The 20867-nt window shown below is 43.9% G+C and overlaps 1 protein-coding gene across 9 annotated transcripts in view; it reads right to left on the bottom strand.

Annotated features, from left to right (window-relative positions):
* PLS3 (plastin 3) overlaps positions 1-20867 on the bottom strand; it is a 50004-nt gene that overhangs the window by 1344 nt on the left and 27793 nt on the right. For 5 of the 9 annotated variants that reach the window (XM_086850228.1, XM_086850230.1, XM_086850229.1 and 2 more), the window contains exons 2-15: positions 19297-19383; positions 12382-12545; positions 9890-10019; positions 9315-9447; positions 7985-8066; positions 7153-7318; positions 5905-6047; positions 4464-4559; positions 3757-3952; positions 3017-3095; positions 2708-2822; positions 2455-2588; positions 1476-1599; positions 768-892 (exon numbers count right to left, since the gene is read on the bottom strand). In XM_086850228.1, the coding sequence (XP_086706354.1) occupies positions 768-892; positions 1476-1599; positions 2455-2588; positions 2708-2822; positions 3017-3095; positions 3757-3952; positions 4464-4559; positions 5905-6047; positions 7153-7318; positions 7985-8066; positions 9315-9447; positions 9890-10019; positions 12382-12545; positions 19297-19363 (1754 nt within the window). In that variant the 5' untranslated portion in view covers positions 19364-19383. Of the gene's footprint in view, positions 1-767; positions 893-1475; positions 1600-2454; positions 2589-2707; positions 2823-3016; positions 3096-3756; positions 3953-4463; positions 4560-4671; positions 4699-5904; positions 6048-7152; positions 7319-7984; positions 8067-9314; positions 9448-9889; positions 10020-12381; positions 12546-19296; positions 19384-20867 lie in introns of all 9 variants that reach the window. The other 4 variants (XM_086850224.1, XM_086850225.1, XM_086850227.1 and 1 more) reach the window with 1 other exon arrangement.

A 20867-nucleotide genomic window follows, 5' to 3' on the forward strand; every position in this document is an offset into this window, starting at 1 on the left:
CCAGTAAATGACAAGGCAAATCCTGCCCCATCCAACATAATTTCACCTATTCTTTATTAAGATTCAAGATGCGGAACAGTTTAATCACACCACATCCTTTTGTTTTACAAGTTTTTCCCATCTTTTGCTGTTTTTCTTTTCCACAGTAAAGTGTTCTTAATGTGCAAACTGACCTTTGAATGTCAAGTCCACTTTACCAACAGTTAAAAAAGAATCTTAATTAATATTTGTTAGGGCTAATAGCATATATAATGAAGGATTAATCATGCAACATTTCATCTTCTCATTGCTCCTTATGAATAACCAAGTGAGACTATTATCTGCCAGAAATTTTGCTGTCATTCTGCCACTGCAGAACAGTCACAGAACACACATTTCAAAGGCATGTTTTAATAGGCATACTTTAAACTTGACAATCTGTGATGATTCAACAAGATGTAAGACATACAAGGGTTCCATTTCAAAACCCTGAACCACCAGCTGAATACTTCAAATGCCTTAACAAACAGGTGAGAAATAGAGTATTACTGGTAAGGACTGCCAGAGCTGCTCTGCATTTCTCTCAGCAAGCCAGAGTGCAGCCAACTGCTCCCTCCAGCGTCACAAGCAAGGACAGCAACTCCGTTTCAGTAAGTGCTGCCTGTGTTTTTAAAAAGTACTGTGCTAGAAGAGACTGAAAACCACAGCAATTAACTGTGGCCAAAACACCTGCAGCTTGAGGCCAGCACACTGAATGTGCACAACAGCTTTTGAGAGAGCAAACTTACTTAGCGTTATTTTGCTTGTCATCTTCTGATAGGTGTCCAGTCTTTACTAGGTCATAGTTGATACAACCAGGCTGGATGGCATCAATTAAATCCACAACTGCCAAGCTCGTGCTGATAGTCTTGTCCTAGAGAATACAGGGACAGAGAGGTAAATATGAGTGTCCAATCGTTAAAGCACAATTCTCACCTCAATTCAGCTGCTCTGCAACGTGCAGCCAAAGAAGTTTTAAATGAGCTTTTTCAAAGCATCAGTGCTAGTGACTGTTCCCAGGTGAAACCAGAGGGAAAACCAAAACACTGCCTCTCCTTTGGTGACAATACACAATACTATTATTCCAATTTACTGCAAGTGCTCTGAAAATCCAAAGAAGTACTCATTGTGCAGGCAGCAGCTCTGCCCTGCTGAGCACAGCCCAGGGCACAATGCTCACCTCCAAATGCACACCAGCTCCAGCCCCTTTGCTTGCCAGCATCTCAACTCCCATCTCTGCCCCAGATCCTGACCACCCCCCTCCTCTGCCACTATTCCTCGCCATGGGCAGTCCTAAACAGTCTCCTATCCTGTAGCTTGAAGCCACCCTGTTCCCAGCACAGACTGAATCCTGTCCCGTTTGAACTCCTTTCTGAGATGCCCCTGCTGTTCCTGCAGCTGATGAAAAATTTTTGGGGGTACTTGTCTCCTCTTGTAGGCAAGAAGGGAATCTGCACCTTGAAGTTCTGGATGGAGGTGGACTTGCCAGCTTCTTTCAGGGTCTGGTTTACCCAGCTGACTATAATATCATCATTGGCTTTCTGACCATCACCCAGGTCCTCCAGGACATTCAGTGTGTACCTGAGAACCAGCAGAGAGAACAAGATTAGGCACAGAGCCAGGACAAAGCCATGCAGCCAGGATGCAACATGAGCCACAGCAGCTTGGAAAGTCTTTACATAGTCTCAGCTCTGGGCTTGGGCTTTCTTTAAACTCCTTTAGCAAAAAGAAAGAACCATGTATCTTACCTGAAGTGTGAGTTCTGTTAAAGCATTTAGTCTTTCTAGCATTTCATGTCATTTAATAGGAGCTCACAAAATTGCCTGAGCTCAGGACACTTGTTAAACTGTTTGATCATGAGCACTGACTCCATAGGGGTAATACATTACCTAAAAGGTGTGGATTACCTCAGGAGTTGGCATTCAGACCTCTAATGTCAAATTAGGAGCTACCACACACCTTTTTTCCAGAGCTACATTTGCATAATCTTACAATTCTTTAGAACTAGGGAACAGGAACATCAGCTTTATCTGTTATTACGTTTCTTCCCTCCCCCATTCCAAAAAAAAGAGGGCAATAAAGCAGCCTCACAATGTTTCCCTCTCAATTTCCAATTAAAAATCATAACATAAAAGTTGTGTAATGTTCCTGCTCAGGGTGTCTGTTTGTGGAGCAGACTTGAGCAGGTGAGAGGGAGGTGATCCTTGTCACAGGATAATCACAGGTCCACCAACAGGCTGTCCAGAGATGTCTGCTCCAGCCTCTCACGTGCAGCTCCATCACAGTTTTGTCCAGGTGTGTCTCAGACACTCCCCACAGGACAGAGGTTTTACAATCATTTTGTACCAGTTCCAGGTGCTGCAACGCTCTCATAGAAGAAAATTCCCAAATTCTGTACTCCATTGACAAGTTCCACATGTTTGAGAGGGGTCCTACCTTCTCATCAACTGCCAGACCAAGGCCAGTGTCAGCGTTGGGTTTCCATCATTCAGATCCTGCCCTCCGATGCCAACCAGGGAGAATTTAGCTGGATGCTTTCCCAGGTCTACAGCGTAGTTACAGTTTTCCAGCTACACAGGACAAGAGTTTAAACAGAAAAATCACTCACAAACACATTCACTTTAGTAGAAGCCTCAAACAGGAATTTTTAGTGTCCATGGCTTCCTTTGAAGTCTTTTCGCATATTTACCTTTTTCATATTTGCTCCAAGTTTAGGGTACGGAGGCTTGTTAACCTTATTCCAGTCAACAGGAACTTTGATCTTTTCATATAATTGTAGTATTACCAGAGCATCCTGGAGATCACTGAAGTGGAAAACATGGATTAAGTGTAACGTTTCAAGATTTGAGCAAAGTTCAATTTGAACTGAATCAAATTTCGAATTTGATTATTCACAAATTAATTTGTGAGTAACTACTATTCTTCACAGGTTGTTGCAATTTCAACAACCCTAAAAAGAAAAAAACTAAGCTGGGTCTCCCAAGAGCCTGAAGCTTACCCATAGAGGTGATTTACGTGGGGGTTGACACCAAGGGAGTTCATCCAGTTGCGGAAGGTCCGTTCCTCACGCGTCTCTCCTGCATGACAGAAAATGGGTTCACTGCAAATTCTGCAAATTCAAAGCTGAGCAAGGATTTCCACCTTGCAAGGCAGGGAGCTTTGAGCAGCAGAGCTCACCAGGAGGTTTTAAGCAGAGAAAAGAGTATTTTTTTCTACTATAATTTTTTTCAAAGGAAGAAGGTGACCCTGCTATCTAGTCTTGGATATAATTTTGATTTTCTCAAGCCTCAGGGCTTTGCACTTTTGCACTTTTTTTTGCACTTTCTTCTAGAAAAAGGAGCAGAAAGGTCTTTCACATAGGAGTTAGCTAACTGCTGTCACAGCCCAGTCCCAGTTGTGCCAACAATTAGCGTTCCCATGAACATGTCACTGTATTTCTGAGGTTTTCTTGCCCATCACAGGAAATGGCAAAACCAAATTCCCCGGCATGGTGAGTGACAGGCTGCTGGCACTGTGCCTATAGGTTCAGGCTCCACAACAGGGTCAGAGCAGCTGAACAGGCTGCCAAGTGCCCTTCTCATCTGCCCCAAATGAGTAAACAACCACTGCAGCACTGAAGCCTCAAATCACAGGTGTTGCTTGACTGGAGATACCTCTGCAGGGCACAGCCTCCAGTGACACAACTGTTTACTTTAGATAGTCCCCTCCTGCTAATCTTGTCCCTGATACGGCCATCACCTTCCAAAAGGGTCCAGTCGATGTCCTGGTTTTCAGGCTTGGTAAGTGCTGGGTACTTGTTGAACAGGTTGGCAACGAAGGCCAGGTTGAGTTTGGGGTTGCCACTGACCACATCAGCGGGTGTGACGAACTGCCGGCAGCCGAGCCGATCTGCCTGCTGCAGCATGTACTCTGCCCGCCGCAAGTCGTCCTTTTCCTGCCAGGGATGCAATGGACAAGAGCTTTCATGGAACAGACTGGGCTGCAAAGCAGATGGGAAGCCTCTGACCACTGTCTGGAGCAATGTCACAAGTCCATGTTTGGCATCAGTCACTAACTGAGCGAAGGGAAGAGGCACACACACCAACCCCTGCTGCTGTGCCATTGTCATGGCTTGTCTTGCTATTTTTCTTAGCATGGTGCTTTCCAAGCTCACATGCTGTCAAATTTTAATGCTTTTGGAACTTGATGATTCAAAATAAGTCAACGTGCCCCCGAATGGGGCAAGCCCACAAAGGATTTCTCAATCATCTCTGTTAACTGGAGGGTAGTGACCAGGCTGGCAGCAAGCAGTCACTGAGCACACAGCTGAGGTGTGCACAGGGCCACTGACACTGTACACGCTCTAGAAATTAAGATACTGAGTTATCCAGATGTCATGGGGCAGTGGTAGGGTACAGACAGTTTGTGATTCTACAGGATGAGGACACGACAGCCTGAATACTTACATTGAAACCTGACATGTTAATATCAATCTGAGGCTCTCCTTCTTTCTGACCTTTGGGTGCAATTTGATTGAGGAGGTGGAAATAGGCTCTGGAATCCTGAAGTGAATAAAAAAGAAAATTCAGCTCTCCTGCACAGCAGTGAATACACCATAACAATTCATTTCAAGCTCATTTTTAACAAGTCACCGTGCATAATTGGCTTATGTACCTTTACTGAATTGCCAAAATCTGTAAGCTTAAAAGAGAGCACAATAGTAGAAATCCAGGCAGCAGGAAAGGAAACAAAGGGAAAATGTTAGAAATATTTAAGATGACAATTATGCAGTCTGACTGTTTGAAAGCTGCCTTTGCTACAAGCTCTGGTGTCACAGCCACCTCTGCTGTGGCTGTGGAGACAATGACCCCATGCTGCTCACACTCACGGCCCCCAGATGCCCCAAGGCAGCCCTAGCCTCTAAACAAGGCAGCCATTCCTACTGCCACAGCAATGATGAAAATGGCTCAGTGAAGACAAATTCCAAGCAAAAAGCTGATTACAAGCTGTCTGAATGTTCTCTTCTGTGTCTGCACAGTAGCTAGAACAGCTTAGAGGAAAGAGACCAGGGATGGTGAATAACCAGGAGGAGACAATATCTGTAGTGATTATTTATCAACTGCATGTCCTTTTAGTCCTCAGCATATCATGGAAGCCTAGGGGATGCACCAAAGAAGAGCCAACAGCAAAACTGTAAGTAATTTTGAAATTGGAAATAAGAGTGACCATGCACACACAACAGGTCAGATCTGTGCTCCCCATACACCTCAACTATAATTTTTTTTTTCCCCTATCTCAATCTTCTTTCTCCTACTTGAAACTGCTGGCCATGTGAATAAGCTCCAGAAAACTGCTGAGACCAGTGTCCAGATGTCCCACACTGACTCTGAGTCACCATCCTCCATTTCTCACCAGTGCCCCCACTCACATGTGAAAAGCAGCTTTAAGAGTCCCTGCTCCCATTCCTACTAAACCCAGTGTGAAGAATAAGAGGTCTTGTTTCCCCTCCTCTCTCCAGCCCACGACATTTTAGATGAAATGCCATCACCCGCCAAGAGTATGTGGAAGTCTCACTCTCCAGTGAAGTGTTTTCCCCCATTATCTCCACCAAAATATGGATTAAGGACATTTGAAAACATAAGAAATACCAGTTTCAGAGCTGATTAAAGCAACGGCAGCACTGGAGGAAACATAGTTCAATACTGGGCTCATCCTCATGGTAAGAAAGAACAGCACTGCAGGACCTCAAACAGAATATCCAGAACGTCCCCTGGTAAGACCACTCAATAAATGAGGGTTATGAAAGGGCCTGTCTGAAGATGAAAGGCCTCATTTACACAGACAAACACATCCCTGTCCAGCTCCCAGCTTTTTCCCAGGCATTGCAAATCAGGAGAGCTTTGGTACCTTGATATCTGAGCTGAAGTTACTGATTTTGTGCCAGCCTGCGTTTTCCAGGTGGAAGTTGGCCCATCTTAGGAGCAGCTCCTCTGGGGATAGTTTCATAAGGTCCTCCAGATTCTCACCATCACGAAGTAAGGCAGCCAGTGCTACAAGAAAAATGATTGTGAGGGAAGAGTCAAACCTGCATGCCAGAATTCAAGCTGCAGCAAGATTTCAGGGGGGTACAATACCAGCTACTGAACATGTCAAAATATCCTGGGTATAAGCAGAGTTTTCCTGAGTTGGTTGTTACACAGAGAGGAGTACAAACTATCTAGAAATTTAAGTGTAAAAAAGTATTTTCCCTTTTCTTGTATAATAAGATTCTCTGGACTTTATGTATGTGCAGTCTTCTAAGCTGATGACAGGAAGCTAAATGCAAATGCACTTCTATCTCAATGAAAAATGCTTCCAAGCAGTTTCACTAGCATCGTTAAAAAAACCCAGAGGAGCCAAGATAAGCACCCTTTCAGCTGCCCAATGCTTCATTTGCCATGAATTTTCAATCTAAGCCAAACAATGTCAACACTTCATGATGGGGAAGCTTAAATAAAAGACACTGAAGCCCCTTCATCCATCTGGATGCTCTGATAGCACATGCAGGAATCTCAGAGCTCTTCAGATGATTTGAAAAGTTTAAATTTTAGAAGCTGCCATGCAGGACCAAGTGAGCACAGGGAGAGATCTGCAGCATCAGTCTCTCGCCACCAAGGAAAAAGCAAGAGCAAGAGCTGCATCAGTGACAGCAGCAAGGAGGATTTTAGAACCAAATAACTACCACAGAGCTGAAGTTCCCCCCCTTTTTAAATTTTTTTTGAGAAAGACATGTAGTTGTCTATAATCCTAAAAGGATCCAAGCAGCTTTTGCCACATCCCAACACGGTTAGGAACCTGCAGCAGGAGCAGCCATGGGCACCACCAAGCAATGTGCTCATTCACTGCCAGGCTCAAGCCAAGCCTCATCCTGACTTACAGGCTGGTGTTCAGCCACTTCTCCAAGGCTGATACTTCACCAGGATGGCACAACCCACCTGCATGAACCTGCTGCACAGCTACAAACAGGCTGCAGAACGCTCAGCTTGGCACATGCCCTGATGATCCTTCTTCCAGGAGAGAGGAGGGAGGGAAGAGAGGAAGTGGCAGGGCTGGGGCTGACAGCACAAGCAATGCTGTGTTCATGCTTTAGAAGCAATCCCTTGGAATTGAATTTACCTTCATTTCTGCTGAGCTCGATGTCAGCGAACAAGCCGATCTTTATGATCTGCCAGAGGAGCCCAAGGACCAGGTGGGGCTTCCCTTCCCTCAAGTCCTCTGCACCAATATTGACAACATGACAGCCGATGGCAGATGCAGAATTCAAGGCCAGGTTCAGGTTCTCCTGCAAACAGCAAAGCCCAGTCAGACACAGTCCAGGGAGATGCTGCTTCCCCTTTCATCCAGCACCAGCAGAACGGAGGCTTCCCCTTTGTCCTTGCTCCAGCAGCAGCAGCAGCTCAGGGGAAACACTCCCAGCCACTCTCCAGCTGAAGTCTTAAGAGAGCTGTGGTGGCAGCAGGCTGAATCAATAAGAACTGAACTAGGCACCAGGGTTTAATTTCAGCCTCTGGTATTTAGTTTCAGCCTCTGAGTTAGCTGCTTCTAGTAGCATCAACAAGAATAAGGCTAGAGAAGTGCTAATTTACACACACACACACACAGGCTTCCTCACAAAAACAACCTGCCCCACTATGAAATGATACACGACCAACACCAATAACCACATTGTTTAAAAAAAGACAGCGCTGTACATAATCACCACAGCAATATCATATGTGGGAAACATTCCATCCACTTTACCCATTTCGTCATTAATTCAGCATTTCTGAACCATGCCCACAGAACTGTAAAATATGCACAGTACAAAACTGCACTTAATAATTAAAGAGAAGCTATGAAACTTGCTCCTTTCCAACATTCTACAATAATGCCTTGAGCCACCATGCTACATTCATTAATTCTATCTTAATATGAACTTCAGAAAATAAAATACAGAAATGTTTTATACCTGAATTATGAATGGTGTCAGTTTCTTCTTATTAATTGCTCTTTCATCAATTGTGTCAGGAACAGAAAGATTGATCATTTTGCTGTTAGGAGGAAAACCAATGATATTTGAACAATACTCAGTATTTAATCCGAACAAAACTCAATGCACCGTGACAATACTCACCACAGTACATTTCCTTTAGCCTGCTTGTTTTTGTGTAATTATTTTTCATAAAAATCAAGATTACATAAATCAGAAGTTAATATTTACATTATCAAGAATGTATTGGTAACTAATAGCTAAGCCTGAAACTTTAAACATGTTCCCAGCCACTACTGATCTCAGCTGCTGGAGCAAAAAGAGCACATGAATTATTTACAGTGCAGTCCCTGAACTAGTGAAGACTCATTGCTCTGCTGACATCCACTGCACATTCTGCTAAGACAACAAACTTCCTCCTATTGTAAAGGTTTACTACTGCTGGCAAGAAAACCTGCCCCAAAAAAGAACAAACACTTGGAGAGCTCAGTGGGGAGCTTGTGAGCACAATGAATTTTTAATCAACACCAAATAAGGCAAATTTAAACTTTCTATTATGAACTACTTCCTACTCAGTTCAGTCTTTGCCTTAAGCCATGGATTACTTGAAATGGGAAATAAACTAAAAATATGCATCATGAGCTAAAGTTAAAAAATAAAAGAAATTAAAAGAGAGCAGGTAACTCACTTAAACTAACTTTGTGTATTGATACAGAGTTACTGAAATTCCAGTTCTCCACTACATTAATTCACTTACAGTAAAACAAATGAACCTAACCCATAAAAACAACAAAAACCTCATACACAGAAGGTTGCTGGTATTTAGCAGCCCTGGATGTCTTCTGTTCTTAGCATGTAACAGATTAAGTCACCTAACTTACTTACTGCATTTATTAAAAAGGACAAGAAGATTCCCAGAAAATCCATTTTTGAGTTAATGCATAATAAGGTCTCTAACATTCCCACAGAGGACACTGTCTGCCTGAACATCCAAGAGAATGGGCTATTTATCTCATGTGCCCCTCCTCAAGCTACCCAGCACCAGGCTGAGCTTGCACCAGGACAGCTCCTGCTCCCACAAAGCACCTTCTGCCCCCTCAGCAAACCCCCTCACAAACCCAAACAAAAGCACTGGATGAAAATATCAGCTGGCACCAAAGCTGAGGCATCACACAATGGTTCTCAGGCTTTCATTGCCAGCCTAGAATAGGATGAAAATTCCCCTAACTACAGTTTTGGAAACTTATTTTGTGATTTTTAATTCTTTTTTTATTTTTTTTTTTTTTATTCAGGAGCCATCATGACTTACCATAGCACAATCCCATCTCCCACAGCTTTGAACAGGTCATCTGTATTTGGGTTCATTGGAATAACATGCCTACAGTCGGGATCATTTTCCAGGGCTTTGTTTATCCAGTTTACAAAGGCATATTTCTCTTCCTCTAAGATAACCAATCATAAATTTAATACAAGTTTTTTCATAACAAAGATTTTCCCAAAAGAAGCAGAGTACAATAGCCCAGGGAAATAACAACCCCACTATCATTACCACACATTTCATTAGTCACACAAAATTTAAAGAAAGAAGACTCTCACTTACAACTAGCAGAATTATTCCTGTTATTTACTTGTTACTTAACAACTTTATCATACTGTGTGTGACACAAGGACTTCATCAGCAAGCACAGTTACCAAATAAGAACACATTTAACTTATACAACGTTAAATTTGCAGCACATTAATTCTGTCCTGCTTTCACCCTGATGTGAGATCACTCAGTTCTCAGAGAACCAGAGCACAGCACGTGGCACGGTGGTAGGAATGGGCTGGTTTTGGTACAGGACCTCCAAAAACCCAAGAGAAGAGTGGGAAGCAGAGTGGTACCTGAGTAGGAGTGCTGGGTCCCCTCGCTGGAGAGCTCTGAGGTGCCCCCAATGGCACAGATTCCTTCCTTCCTGTTAATGGCTCTTCGGAATGTTTTAGCAATATCGCTGCTTTTCACCTCTTGGAAAATCTACAATTTAAAGTGCTCTGTTAGACAAGAAAAAATCATCTTCATAAAACAAAAAGGACCACAGCAGGAGCTATTTCTCCTCAGCTTTAAAGCAAAATTCACAGTAAAATCAGCAAATGTGGAAGGCCCAGCAAGAGTGTAGTGGTATTAAATCTGACATGGACAGTGGGCAGAGAGTCACCTCACTTTCTCAAACACACACTGCAAGTGCCTATTGAAACAGAAGCATTAGGCATGAAGTAGCTTGCATATATTTACCTTTACAAGTAGATTTCAGGAGAGATCACAAGAAAAAAACATGAAACCTTTGCAGTCTGAGCACAGGTAACACATGCAGCAGGTCCTGCAGGGCCAAACTTGAGAAAGCTGTGGTGCAATTTTAACCTTTCTGCATAAGCCAGATGCTCGTGAGACTGTGACTTTAGTTCACACAAAAGACTTTGTCCACAACCCAAGAAACAATTCTCTTTAAGCATGTAACAGTCAAATCTGCAGTAAAGTGAAACAACGAGTGCTGCAGGTAAAGATTCCCCATTCCTCAACAGCAGGCTTTGGCTAATTGGCAAAACACCCTCTTGTTGGAGGGCAGAAGAGATGCTTTAGCACAGGAAGACTGCAGGTACCATTTGCACAGGTTGGATGCTACTATTAGTGGCCCCAAGGCCCTACAGAACTGAGCAGCTATTAGTAAAAAACACATTCAGTGGCTGGAAAGCCTACTGTAACTGCCCCAAAATTAAACTAAATTATTTTCAACCAAGCTGAAAACACAAATGAAATGTGCACAGGTTCTCTAAACACCACCCAGAAAAAGACAGTGAAACAGCACTGTAAAGCAGGACAACACATTTCTGCTGAAAGGAGAGGACACCAGGCTGCAGAGGTGTCACTAGAGCACCAGGCTGCTAGCTGTCACACCTCATCTTCCCTGTCCCTTAAACACAGGGAGGGTGGCAAGTCAAGATGATGATACAGTGTGGTTAAATCATCTCCTGATGGCATGCAGAGGTTGATCAGGTAAAGCTGATGGAAGATCTGAGAGCCCAAAAGTTGGGGGATTTCTGGTTGGTTGGCTTTAACCACAGGGGCTTTGTTTTAGATCTATTTATTTTAAAATTTCCTGGGTTAACTACTGGTATTGCATATCTTCTTGAGAATATGTACTCTGATGCTGAGGTACCACTAAGTCACTTGGTCCCAATGTAAAGTCAGTTCATGTCATTCTTTGTACCATAAACTCCAGCAAAAATGCTCAGAGCAAGAGCTCAGTTTGTAAAAATCATGCAGCTAAGCATTGCTGCTAATGTACACCTCAGCTGCCCTAAGACATTTTGTCTTTACTCAATCACTGGTACCTTTCAAATGCAACAGAAGAGATTTATTTCTAGTAATTTTTACTTCCTAGTGCAAAGTTAAGAGTTATGGACCAGCTCACACCAACAGCTGAAACATGCACCCAGCATGCAAGTGCTTACAAACTGCAAACTCCAACTTACTAGTTGACTCCGAACTCAAAAAGTTCAGAGGGTCTGAAAACAATTAAGGAACAGAAAGTGAAGATAAATGAAGAAATATCAAGAAAACTAACTGACATGAAAACATCTCCCTCAATCTACTGCACATGCTTTAATTACTCCTTCAGCATTCAGTCATCAGAGCATCAAAAGGAGGAAGAATTTTATTATCTCAGAAGCCTTGTGCTTTTGTAAAAATAAATAAATTTTTTAATTCTGGCCTATTTCTACAAAAAAAGACTGATCCTATCACCTTACTCCTGTTCTTCCCTTTCAAGGCAAGAGATTTGAATTTTCCTAGATCGGCACCTAACACAAATCCAAGTGTGTCTTGAAATGCCCTTTCAACTCTTTAGCAAATACTTGTAGTCCCATTAAAAGGAGGAAGAAATTTATACTGATACACAGGGAAAACAAGCATTCATCTGTGTGCCTGGAAAAACTGAATAGCTTCCAGTAAATACTGTAAGCTTGGATCATTGCAATTCTTTTTTTCCAGTTGTCACCTCATGTGGAAGCAGTATTTTGGCCTCCAATGAAGCTATCCTATAGGAAAACCACATGGATTATTTTTAGTTGGTTGTTTTTTGTTCAAAAACCAACCAATAGTTCTCCTCTGTCCAAATCTAAAGGCTGTCAACAACAGCACAAAAGACTGATCATATGCAGATACCTGTACAAATAACTGATTTTTACATGGCTAGTCCTCAGAATTGACCAGTTTGTCAAAAGAAAATTAGGATTAGGGTAAGTGGCTGAGAAGTCAGGTTCAGCCTCTTCTACAGTCTTCCTTAGCTTTGTCTAAAAGGGCCCCCCCAGGCCACTGGCAATTCAGAAATATTACTTACATAGACGAACTCTTCAAAACTAATCTTCCCATCTTTATTCTTGTCGCCATCGATCATGAGCTTCTGGATGATCTCTCTCACTTTGTACCCAGGGAGAGGCAGGCTGGCCTCCTTGAACAGCTCATGCAACTCATAGTCACAGATGAACCCGTTGCTGTTGAGGTCTGAGGAAGAGAAAAGGCAGCAGAAGCTTTTAGATATGTGCCTGTACCTGATAGAACTGACCCAAAACAGAGGGGCAAAACCATGACCCCCACACCATGTCCAAGAGCTTTAAGGAGAGCAACCTGCACTGGGGACCTGCTGAATCCAGGCAGGGCATGGGAACACAGCAGGATGGCCACACAGAATCACAAGGTTGGAAGAGACCTTTAAGATCATGAAGTCCAACCCATGCCCTAACACCTCAACTAAACCACAGCACCGAGTGCCACATCCAGTCTTTTTTTAAACACATCCAGGGGTGGTGACTCCACAACCTCCCCAGGCAGACCATTCCAGTACTTTATCACACCAAAAATATCAAGGAGAACATTGTTCAAAGGACACCCATAGGAACCAAAGACACACAGTAAATACACACAGCACATCCTCAGAGAGTGTCCCAGCACAAGTCACGGGAACCCTCCAGCTCTGGGCAACAGCAGCTTTGAAGCAGGACTGACCACGATGACTCTGGGCACATGTGACAAGTCTGGTGTTAAAGTTTCACAACAGAACATCTGTATTTTCATAAACAATCTCCAGAATGTCTCTTTTTACGTCTAAATACCACAGCCCTCACATGTTAAAAATAGATGGTAATGAAACACAGCACCTCTTATTTTCTAAACTAAAAAACACTAGGTCAGCTCTGCAGTTGTTTTTATCATGTTGTCAATGATGCTCTCCATTTAACACTGGCAGCAAATTACAACCAGGTATTTTATTGCTGCCCAAGAATGCTCTGCGAGGACATTTGCTTTCACAGTCTGTCACCAAGCCACAGCAGCACCGTGTGTTTAGTGAGATAGTGTCACCTACTAGACTGAGGGAGAAAACAAGAATCTAGAGGGACACTGGAGCTTTGCACACAACAGATCCCAGCCTCTTTGGGGACATCATCACATCTACTGACCACACATGGCAAATCCAGCAGCCCCAGACTTTCTTCAGGCAAGTGAGATTTTCCTGCCACCATGGACAGGCAGGGCTTGGGAGCCTCCTTCCCCAAGCTAACCAGGATGAGCAGAGCATTGCTCACAGCAGAGCTGGCACACAGATTTCAGCAGAGTTGGGTCCACAAGGAGACAGAGCATTTGAAGGAGTTGTACAGCCCAGATTGACAACTCATGCATGACCCTACAGCCCCATCTTTGGAGAGGCAGGGATTCAGGGCATACCTGTGCTGTTACTGGCTCAGTAATAGGATTCTAAAATCCCTTTGCTGTAGGCAAGTGCTACAGACAGCCCAGGGAAGTTAATTTAGAGCCTGAAGAGCTGCACCAGCCCCAGAATTTGGTTTTCTGCAAGAGGGAATCTTGCCACAGTCACTAAGGTCAGTATTTATTCTTAAAGGGAGATACCTTCAAGAACAAAGAAAACAATCAGGATAGCTCTAAGGTCCAGGGTAATTTTTCTTTGAACCAAATTGTGGAGGTCAGTTTGCTTTTAATGAGGATTCAGTGGTTTTCAGGTTTTGTTTCACAGCAGTGTTCCAGCAAGCAGCATGTTTTCACCACCAGTCCAACCGTCCTCATTTTCCAGATCCATATGGGAACATGGGATTTTAAAATTGTTTTTATCAGTTAGCAAGAAAGTGAAACTTTGCTCAGTGGCAAATATCCAAAGTAACCAGAGCAAACCTGCACTCCCTCCTACACCCCAGTCTGTGTCTCAGACTAAGGAAGAGCACCACTTCCAGTGAATTAATACATTAAACTATTTCATGAGAAGTCAGTGTTTACAATAGTGCTGAGGAAATAAAGTGGTTTGGGGCAATGATTAATGACACCAATAGGCTGCTGTCTGGCCCTCAATTTTAGAATTTTATTCTGAAATAATACAAGCTTACAAAGGCAAGATTTATTAACAGTCCAGCCTGAGATGTCATGAGCAAACTATTTCCCCTCTAGATAAATCACAGCTTCTTCTATTACAGAATTTTTATTACTGAATCTAACTTTACAATATGCATCTTTTCCCCTCCTTACAGCCAGTGAGGAAAATAAGTCAAGAAGGGATTTCCGAACCTCCAGGGCCTGTAAGCCTGAAACAAAACTTTGCTTTCACCCTCAGCCTGTAGCCAACTCCCTGGCTTTTGCCTGACTGAACCAACCACAATCCCTTAACATGCTGCCAAATTAAGCAGGTAAATACAAAAACATCTGTTCATCACTTCTTCCAATCAATCCAACACCTAAGTTTTACACCTACCCAAATGTTTGAGTAGATGCAAGCAGTAGGCAAAGGACAGAGAGAAATAAGACTTCAAAATATATATTGTATCCTTGATGAGATCCAGTTTTTATTCAGATTTGGTAAAGGTTTTCCTCTTGACATGTCTGGGTTAAGCATTCAGAAGTGTTTCTGATTCAGGCTTGCAAGAGCTATGTCTGAGCCTATTCAGATTTGAAAGGGATAAAACCTTATGAGGTATTTCATGAGGCAGAAATAGGTGAGACATCAGGAAACTGAGCTCCAAAGTCTGCAACTCCAGTAAGGGACACATGGGTAAAAGGATGCTGAAATCTATTTAGAGCTTGGTTCTACATATGAATCCCTGCAGGGCAACTATGAGGAATTTACTCCAAGCTGGGTCAACATCTGCCCAATTTGATGGTTTCATTCACTCCTGTGATCAGCATCTTCTCAGTCTCCAGGTGTCCTTAGTTCAAAGATTTACCTTTGCTCACTAAAAAAAATAAAAAAATTTAAAAAATAAAAAATCAAAAAATAGGAGGTCTGCCACACCAAGAGCCATCTGAAATGCACACTTACATGGGAGCTCACATAAGTCAGGAGCATGGCACACAGAAAGATTTTGCCCATCAGGAAAGGCTGCCCTGGGCTCAGACAAGCAGCACAAAATCAAGTGTGAAGGGCACACCTTAACTCACACAAAACCTTTGATTCTCAGCACTCAGGACCTAAGCTCTTGAAGTATCTTAACAATAGCCCAACTTATAAGAATTACTCTTCCATAATATTCTGGGGAAAAAAATTAATCCCCAATTTACTTCACAGAGTAAAAGGGCATCTATGTGCCAGACACTTGGGAGTGGGCAAATCAAATCAGGTCTGTCAGTTTGACTGTAAGACCACACACCAAGTAACTGGTTTTGCACTAAAGATGCTCTCATTGCAAGTTTTAGCTTCTCAGCCACAGAAGAGCAGATTTGAGTGTAAAAGCCTGCTGGTTTTACCATAAAGTGGTGCTGGCCTGTGGTTCTTGCTTGGTAGCAGAGTCAAGTAGTGATTGGCTACGAGATGGAAAATGGACCTGTTCTTAACGTGTCAGCGAGCCTGACATGACAAATGAGCTGAGACCCCTATTCCACAGGGCTGCTGCTTCCCTTCCTACTGTCTCTGTTCCCCTTCTGGCATCAAATGTACAAAGAAGCAGCATTTTTAAAAAATAAATAATAAAATAAACTCCAACTCTGCAGTACCAGCCAGTTCCAAAACTATTTCCAGCATCACTGCAGGCCCACCATATGGTGCCTTGCTGGATGTCCTGCAACAGGCCCTGACTTCAGACAGAACTCTCTAACAAAATCTGAGATGGTATTCAACAGCTGAAGAGGCTGTCAAAATAGAAGCTATCCCAAATGAAATCGTTCGGCGGCCTGCCCAGAATTACTAATGGAAGAAAGCAAAATTGTTTTAACAGACGAGCTACAGCCTGGACTCACTATAGTCTGCCTGATGGAAAGGAAACTACAGCACATCTGAAGTTTCCTATTTCTACTGAAAGATGCATGCACGCCAGCATGCTAAACCTGGGAAAGGTCACGGCAGCAACGCACGGCACCGGCCTCTGCCGTACGCAGGTGGCGCAGCAAAGCCGCAGTGAATCCCAAAAGCTGCTTCAAGCTCTGGCTCAGCTTCCTCCCGAGGACAAGTACTTAAAATAGCTTAAATAACAGGATGCAAGAGGGGAAAGTAACCCACACGTTTCCTTTTAAGGACATATGCTCAGCAGGACACACTAGCAGGATCACAGATCCCTGTTTGCCCTAAGCCAACATTTCGGAGCATTGTTTCACCACCTTGCAGTGCTGAACACAGTGTTCAGCCCAGTTATGATTTTTGAGTACTTCATGTTTCCAGAAAAGACGCTTATCTCTGCTTATCTCAGAAGGAGGGAAAATGAAGACAAATAAACAGGCCAAGTTTGTGGATTTTGCTCTGCCACACCTCCCCTCTGAAGTGCCCCTGTTTGGCCAAGTACACACAAACAGGCACCTGTTCCACAGAGCAAACTTAGAGACCCAACAAGATCTGGAGCAACCTGCTCCTCTCCCACTAACCTGTGGGTCACTCAAAGCCTCCACTAATGCCCCACTAATTACTGTTTTCAAACATTACAAAGCATTTTTTCCCCCACTACTCTTTACCTCTTGGATCAGTTCCAAGACAAATAACTGCCTGTAGGATGGTGGGAGCTGCTATAGCTGACTTTAGTGATAACCTCAAACAGTTTCTCACATGTGGATTGTTTAAGGGAGCAGTAGGATGTCTATGGGACTTATGCCTTTTGCTGGCTGTCAGAGGACAGCACATCAGCCACATGGGAGAGAAATACGTTCAAGTGGCATGGAAGGCAAGTGGTGACAGAGCACAGAGTAACACACCTCACTGCCTTCCAGCATCCCCAGATGTCTCAATCCAGTCCAGCTGCAGACAGAAAAGCTGGCAAACACACACCTTTAAAGCCCCATCAACCATCAACCCCATCCAGAGCAGCAACTTGCCCCATGCTGGAGTTAAAGCAGGTCTACAGGAAGACAAATCAGCCATGCATTGGAGCAGGGCACATCTTGGTGAGCAGAAATCACCCTATGAAACATTTCTTCCTCACCACATCTCCTTCACAACTTCCTAGAAGCCAACTAGATGAGTTTTACTATAACCAAGCTTCTCAGCTGCATTCCAGATAGCTGGGAGATGAGAAACAGGCTTCATTTTACAGAGCAGTCTTAGTCCAGCTTCTGCTCACATTCACTAAAGATGCTATTAGAAGTTCACAGTGAAAGCCAGTGGCCAGTTCTGTATCCCAGGGCAAACATGGCTCCTTTAGGCAAGAATAAAGGGAATGAGAGCATTGAAAACACTCCTGGCAGGTGTGTCCCACATGCTTGTAGGCTCTACCATGCCTAAAGCACACAAAACAAGGCAGTTGAAAAGAACTAGCAGATCCTATCTCATTTGTGGCTATGTCCAGGATAATTAGCACATTTCTCATTAATATTTAAGTTCTGACACTGCCTTTATAATTTAAAACCAAACAGGGACCCACCTCCTGAGCAGGGTGAGCTGGTTTCCTACAACAAACTAACATTTGACTTGCATTTCTCCACGTTTCCAACCTAATCTTGATAATTTCCCCCACACTAATGACAAAAACCCACCACATTCCAAAGAGGTTAATTTTAAATGCATCCAAGGACAGAACAGGCTGCCTACATCCCGGCCTTATTGACATCTGAACTAAGAGGCACATTAGAGAGAAACACTTTGCTTCCTCCCAAGGAACATCTCCTTCCGTGGCAGCTCATTTCTACCTTCTGCAAAAGTCTTGAGAAGAGCAAGAGAGGAAAGGAAACTCTGTAAAATACAACTTACTTCAAGTTCTGACAGGGGATACTGCCCCATGAGAATCAGCTGCCTCTGAAATTCACATTTCCCTCTGCAGACTGGAAATTCTGAGCAAGTTAGAGTTTTCACAGCCACCCTGACCTAGAGGGTGGGAACACCCAATACAGATAAGAGGCAACTATGATTTTGTACATATAACCAGTGCTCAAGGATGCCCATGTCCAGTTAGGAAAACAAAATGCTGGCTCTCACCACTTCTGCAACTTGATCCTGGCCAGTGCCAGTCCTGGGTGTGGTTCCTCAGCTGCACACACTGACCTCAGTCCCCAGGGCCCATCCCACCCCTCCCTGCTGGTTCTCTGATCCTTCAGTAAGCCATATCAAGAAACTAAACCAACAGAAAACAATTTTTTCCATTATGTCAGTTTTTTTTCCCATTTTAGCTTCCTGAAGCAGCCTGCCAGAGGCTTTTGTGATGCCCGTGCAGGGGGGAAGCTGGGAGGCAGGTGAAGCAGCCCCTGGAGGAGACTGTGCAGCCCCTGGAGCAGAGCAGGCTGAGGGAGGTCAGCAGAGACAGAGCCACCAGAGGGCAATGGAGGTGTGCTCAGCACAAGGCATTGATCATCACCACAAGTCACTCCATGATGGCCATGTAAACAAATTCAGTTTTGCTTACAAGCCCCAAAATGCACCTGCACAAATCAGAAACGCAGCACCCACACTGACCATGCACATGGCTCAGCCAATCTGCCAAACCAACACCACCAGAACCAACAACTGTGCAAGCCCTGAAGTGCTGCCAAGGCCAAAGCAATGCAATACCTCTTTGGATATTTCTTCTGCCATCAGTAAGCAACAGAGCCCACCCTGGAGCACGAGTGCAAGGCTGTCTGCCAGTGCACCCTGAAGCACAAGTGCCAGACTGCCCATGTCCCTGTCTTTGTGCTCCTTGGCCAAAGTGACAAGCCAGAAGCACCAAAGCTGCCAAGGACTCCTTGGCACAGAGACAATCATGAGAGCAGGAAAATGCCCACATCATATCTTCACAGGGGTGGGATGAATCCAATTCAAAAGTGCAGCTAACAGGAGTGAGGTGACCTCCTCGGTGTGACTTACCAACTTTAGCAAAAGCCTCCTTGAGTTCCTCCAGCTCATCTTTGGAGATTTGCATGGTGTTGGCCATCTCATGAATTTAGGGAGTACCTAGAGAGAGAAAAAGAGCACTGTGTGAAACCGGGCTGCATTCAACAACACCCAGTTTCAATCAGCAGCATAGCAACAATCAGTACCAGTGTCACCACAGTTCCCGGAACCTCGTTTATCTTTCCACTAAGAAAACAGATGTGTCAAACTCAGAGATGGGAAATACACTCTTTAACAAATCAAAAAGCCCATTAGCCTTGTTAATATTTAGCTTTGTATATTATTTTATGAGTATGCTGTTCTGCAGATATCAGGGTACCTGCTGTCAGTGTATTCTGTAGGTCGGAACTCATATCCCCGGAGATTTTCCACAATTTTGAACAAAATCAGAATCCAGAGTTAAACTGTTAATGGAGAGCACACAGCTACCAAACCCAAATAGAAGATTCTGAACAGTATGTGGAAGAGGGTCTTTTGGCACAAAGCAGTATACCTGGTACTGTCTGCAAAAAAGGAAAGTTTGCTCTTCTGCAAATAAGCTGTTTGAATCAACACTTGCTTGTTTCCCCAGAGTCAGACTCCCAAGAAACTGCAAGGAACAAGCTGTTTGCATGGCTCCTGTTTCCCTGAAAGGCAGAAGCACCACAAGCAAGCACAGAACAGCAGGCATGAGGAACAGTGAAACCCTGAGTTCACAGAAACTCCACTTGGATCAAATCTGCTTGGTGTTTAAGAAACAGAGAGGGTGAAGCACAGAGTTCCTCCACCCATCTGCTGTCATCCCCCTTTCCAAGTGCTGATTAGGTGCCACCCAGCCAGCCTGGACAGGAGGTATCACCACAGGGATGGGAGAAGTCAGACACCTACACACATCCCCATCCCAGACATTCGTGACAGGGCATCAGATGCCATGAGGCACTCTGGCTGACACGACCATGAGAGAGCAGTGATTGATGCAACAAGGAACAGAAACACAGGCACTGATAAGCACATTCTAACACCACTGCTAGCTCTAGCTCAGGGTCTGTAATGGGAATTTAGGCAGGCTTGGTGCAACTTCAAATGAGATTTGCATCCCAAGATTTTCCAGTTCCCACATTGTTCACTACAATCCTGAAGTTGAGAAATGAAAGATTCCTCCTCTGCCTATGGGAAGGAACAGACACAGCTGCCTCCTCCTTTGTAAGCAAAAGGATGAGGGGTGGAATGAGGTTGACAGAATGTTAGAAGGCAGGATCCTGAACAGGCTGGCTCTGGCTCAAGGCTCAAGCAACAAGAGACTCAGTTTAACAAATGCCTGTGCTCTGATTAGCAACCCTCTTTTGTCTGAGACTCCCAGCTGCCTTCACAAGCACTAGCTAACTTAAGAACACAAGTTTGCCTGTAGCTGTAAATATTCATTTTCTGTAACACTTCACTCAGTCTGGAAAGAATGAAGTTGTTAGAGATGAGAGCGATGGGCAGGTGTGGCAGCCTGGGAAAGCAGCTCAGACAGGTGCTCGCAGCAGAGAAAGCCAACAAGAAGTTGCATCACTGCAGAGACA

This window comes from Cyanistes caeruleus, chromosome 14 (assembly GCF_971803275.1).
Source record: "Cyanistes caeruleus chromosome 14, bCyaCae1.hap1.1, whole genome shotgun sequence".
NCBI classification, from domain to species: Eukaryota; Metazoa; Chordata; class Aves; order Passeriformes; family Paridae; genus Cyanistes; species Cyanistes caeruleus.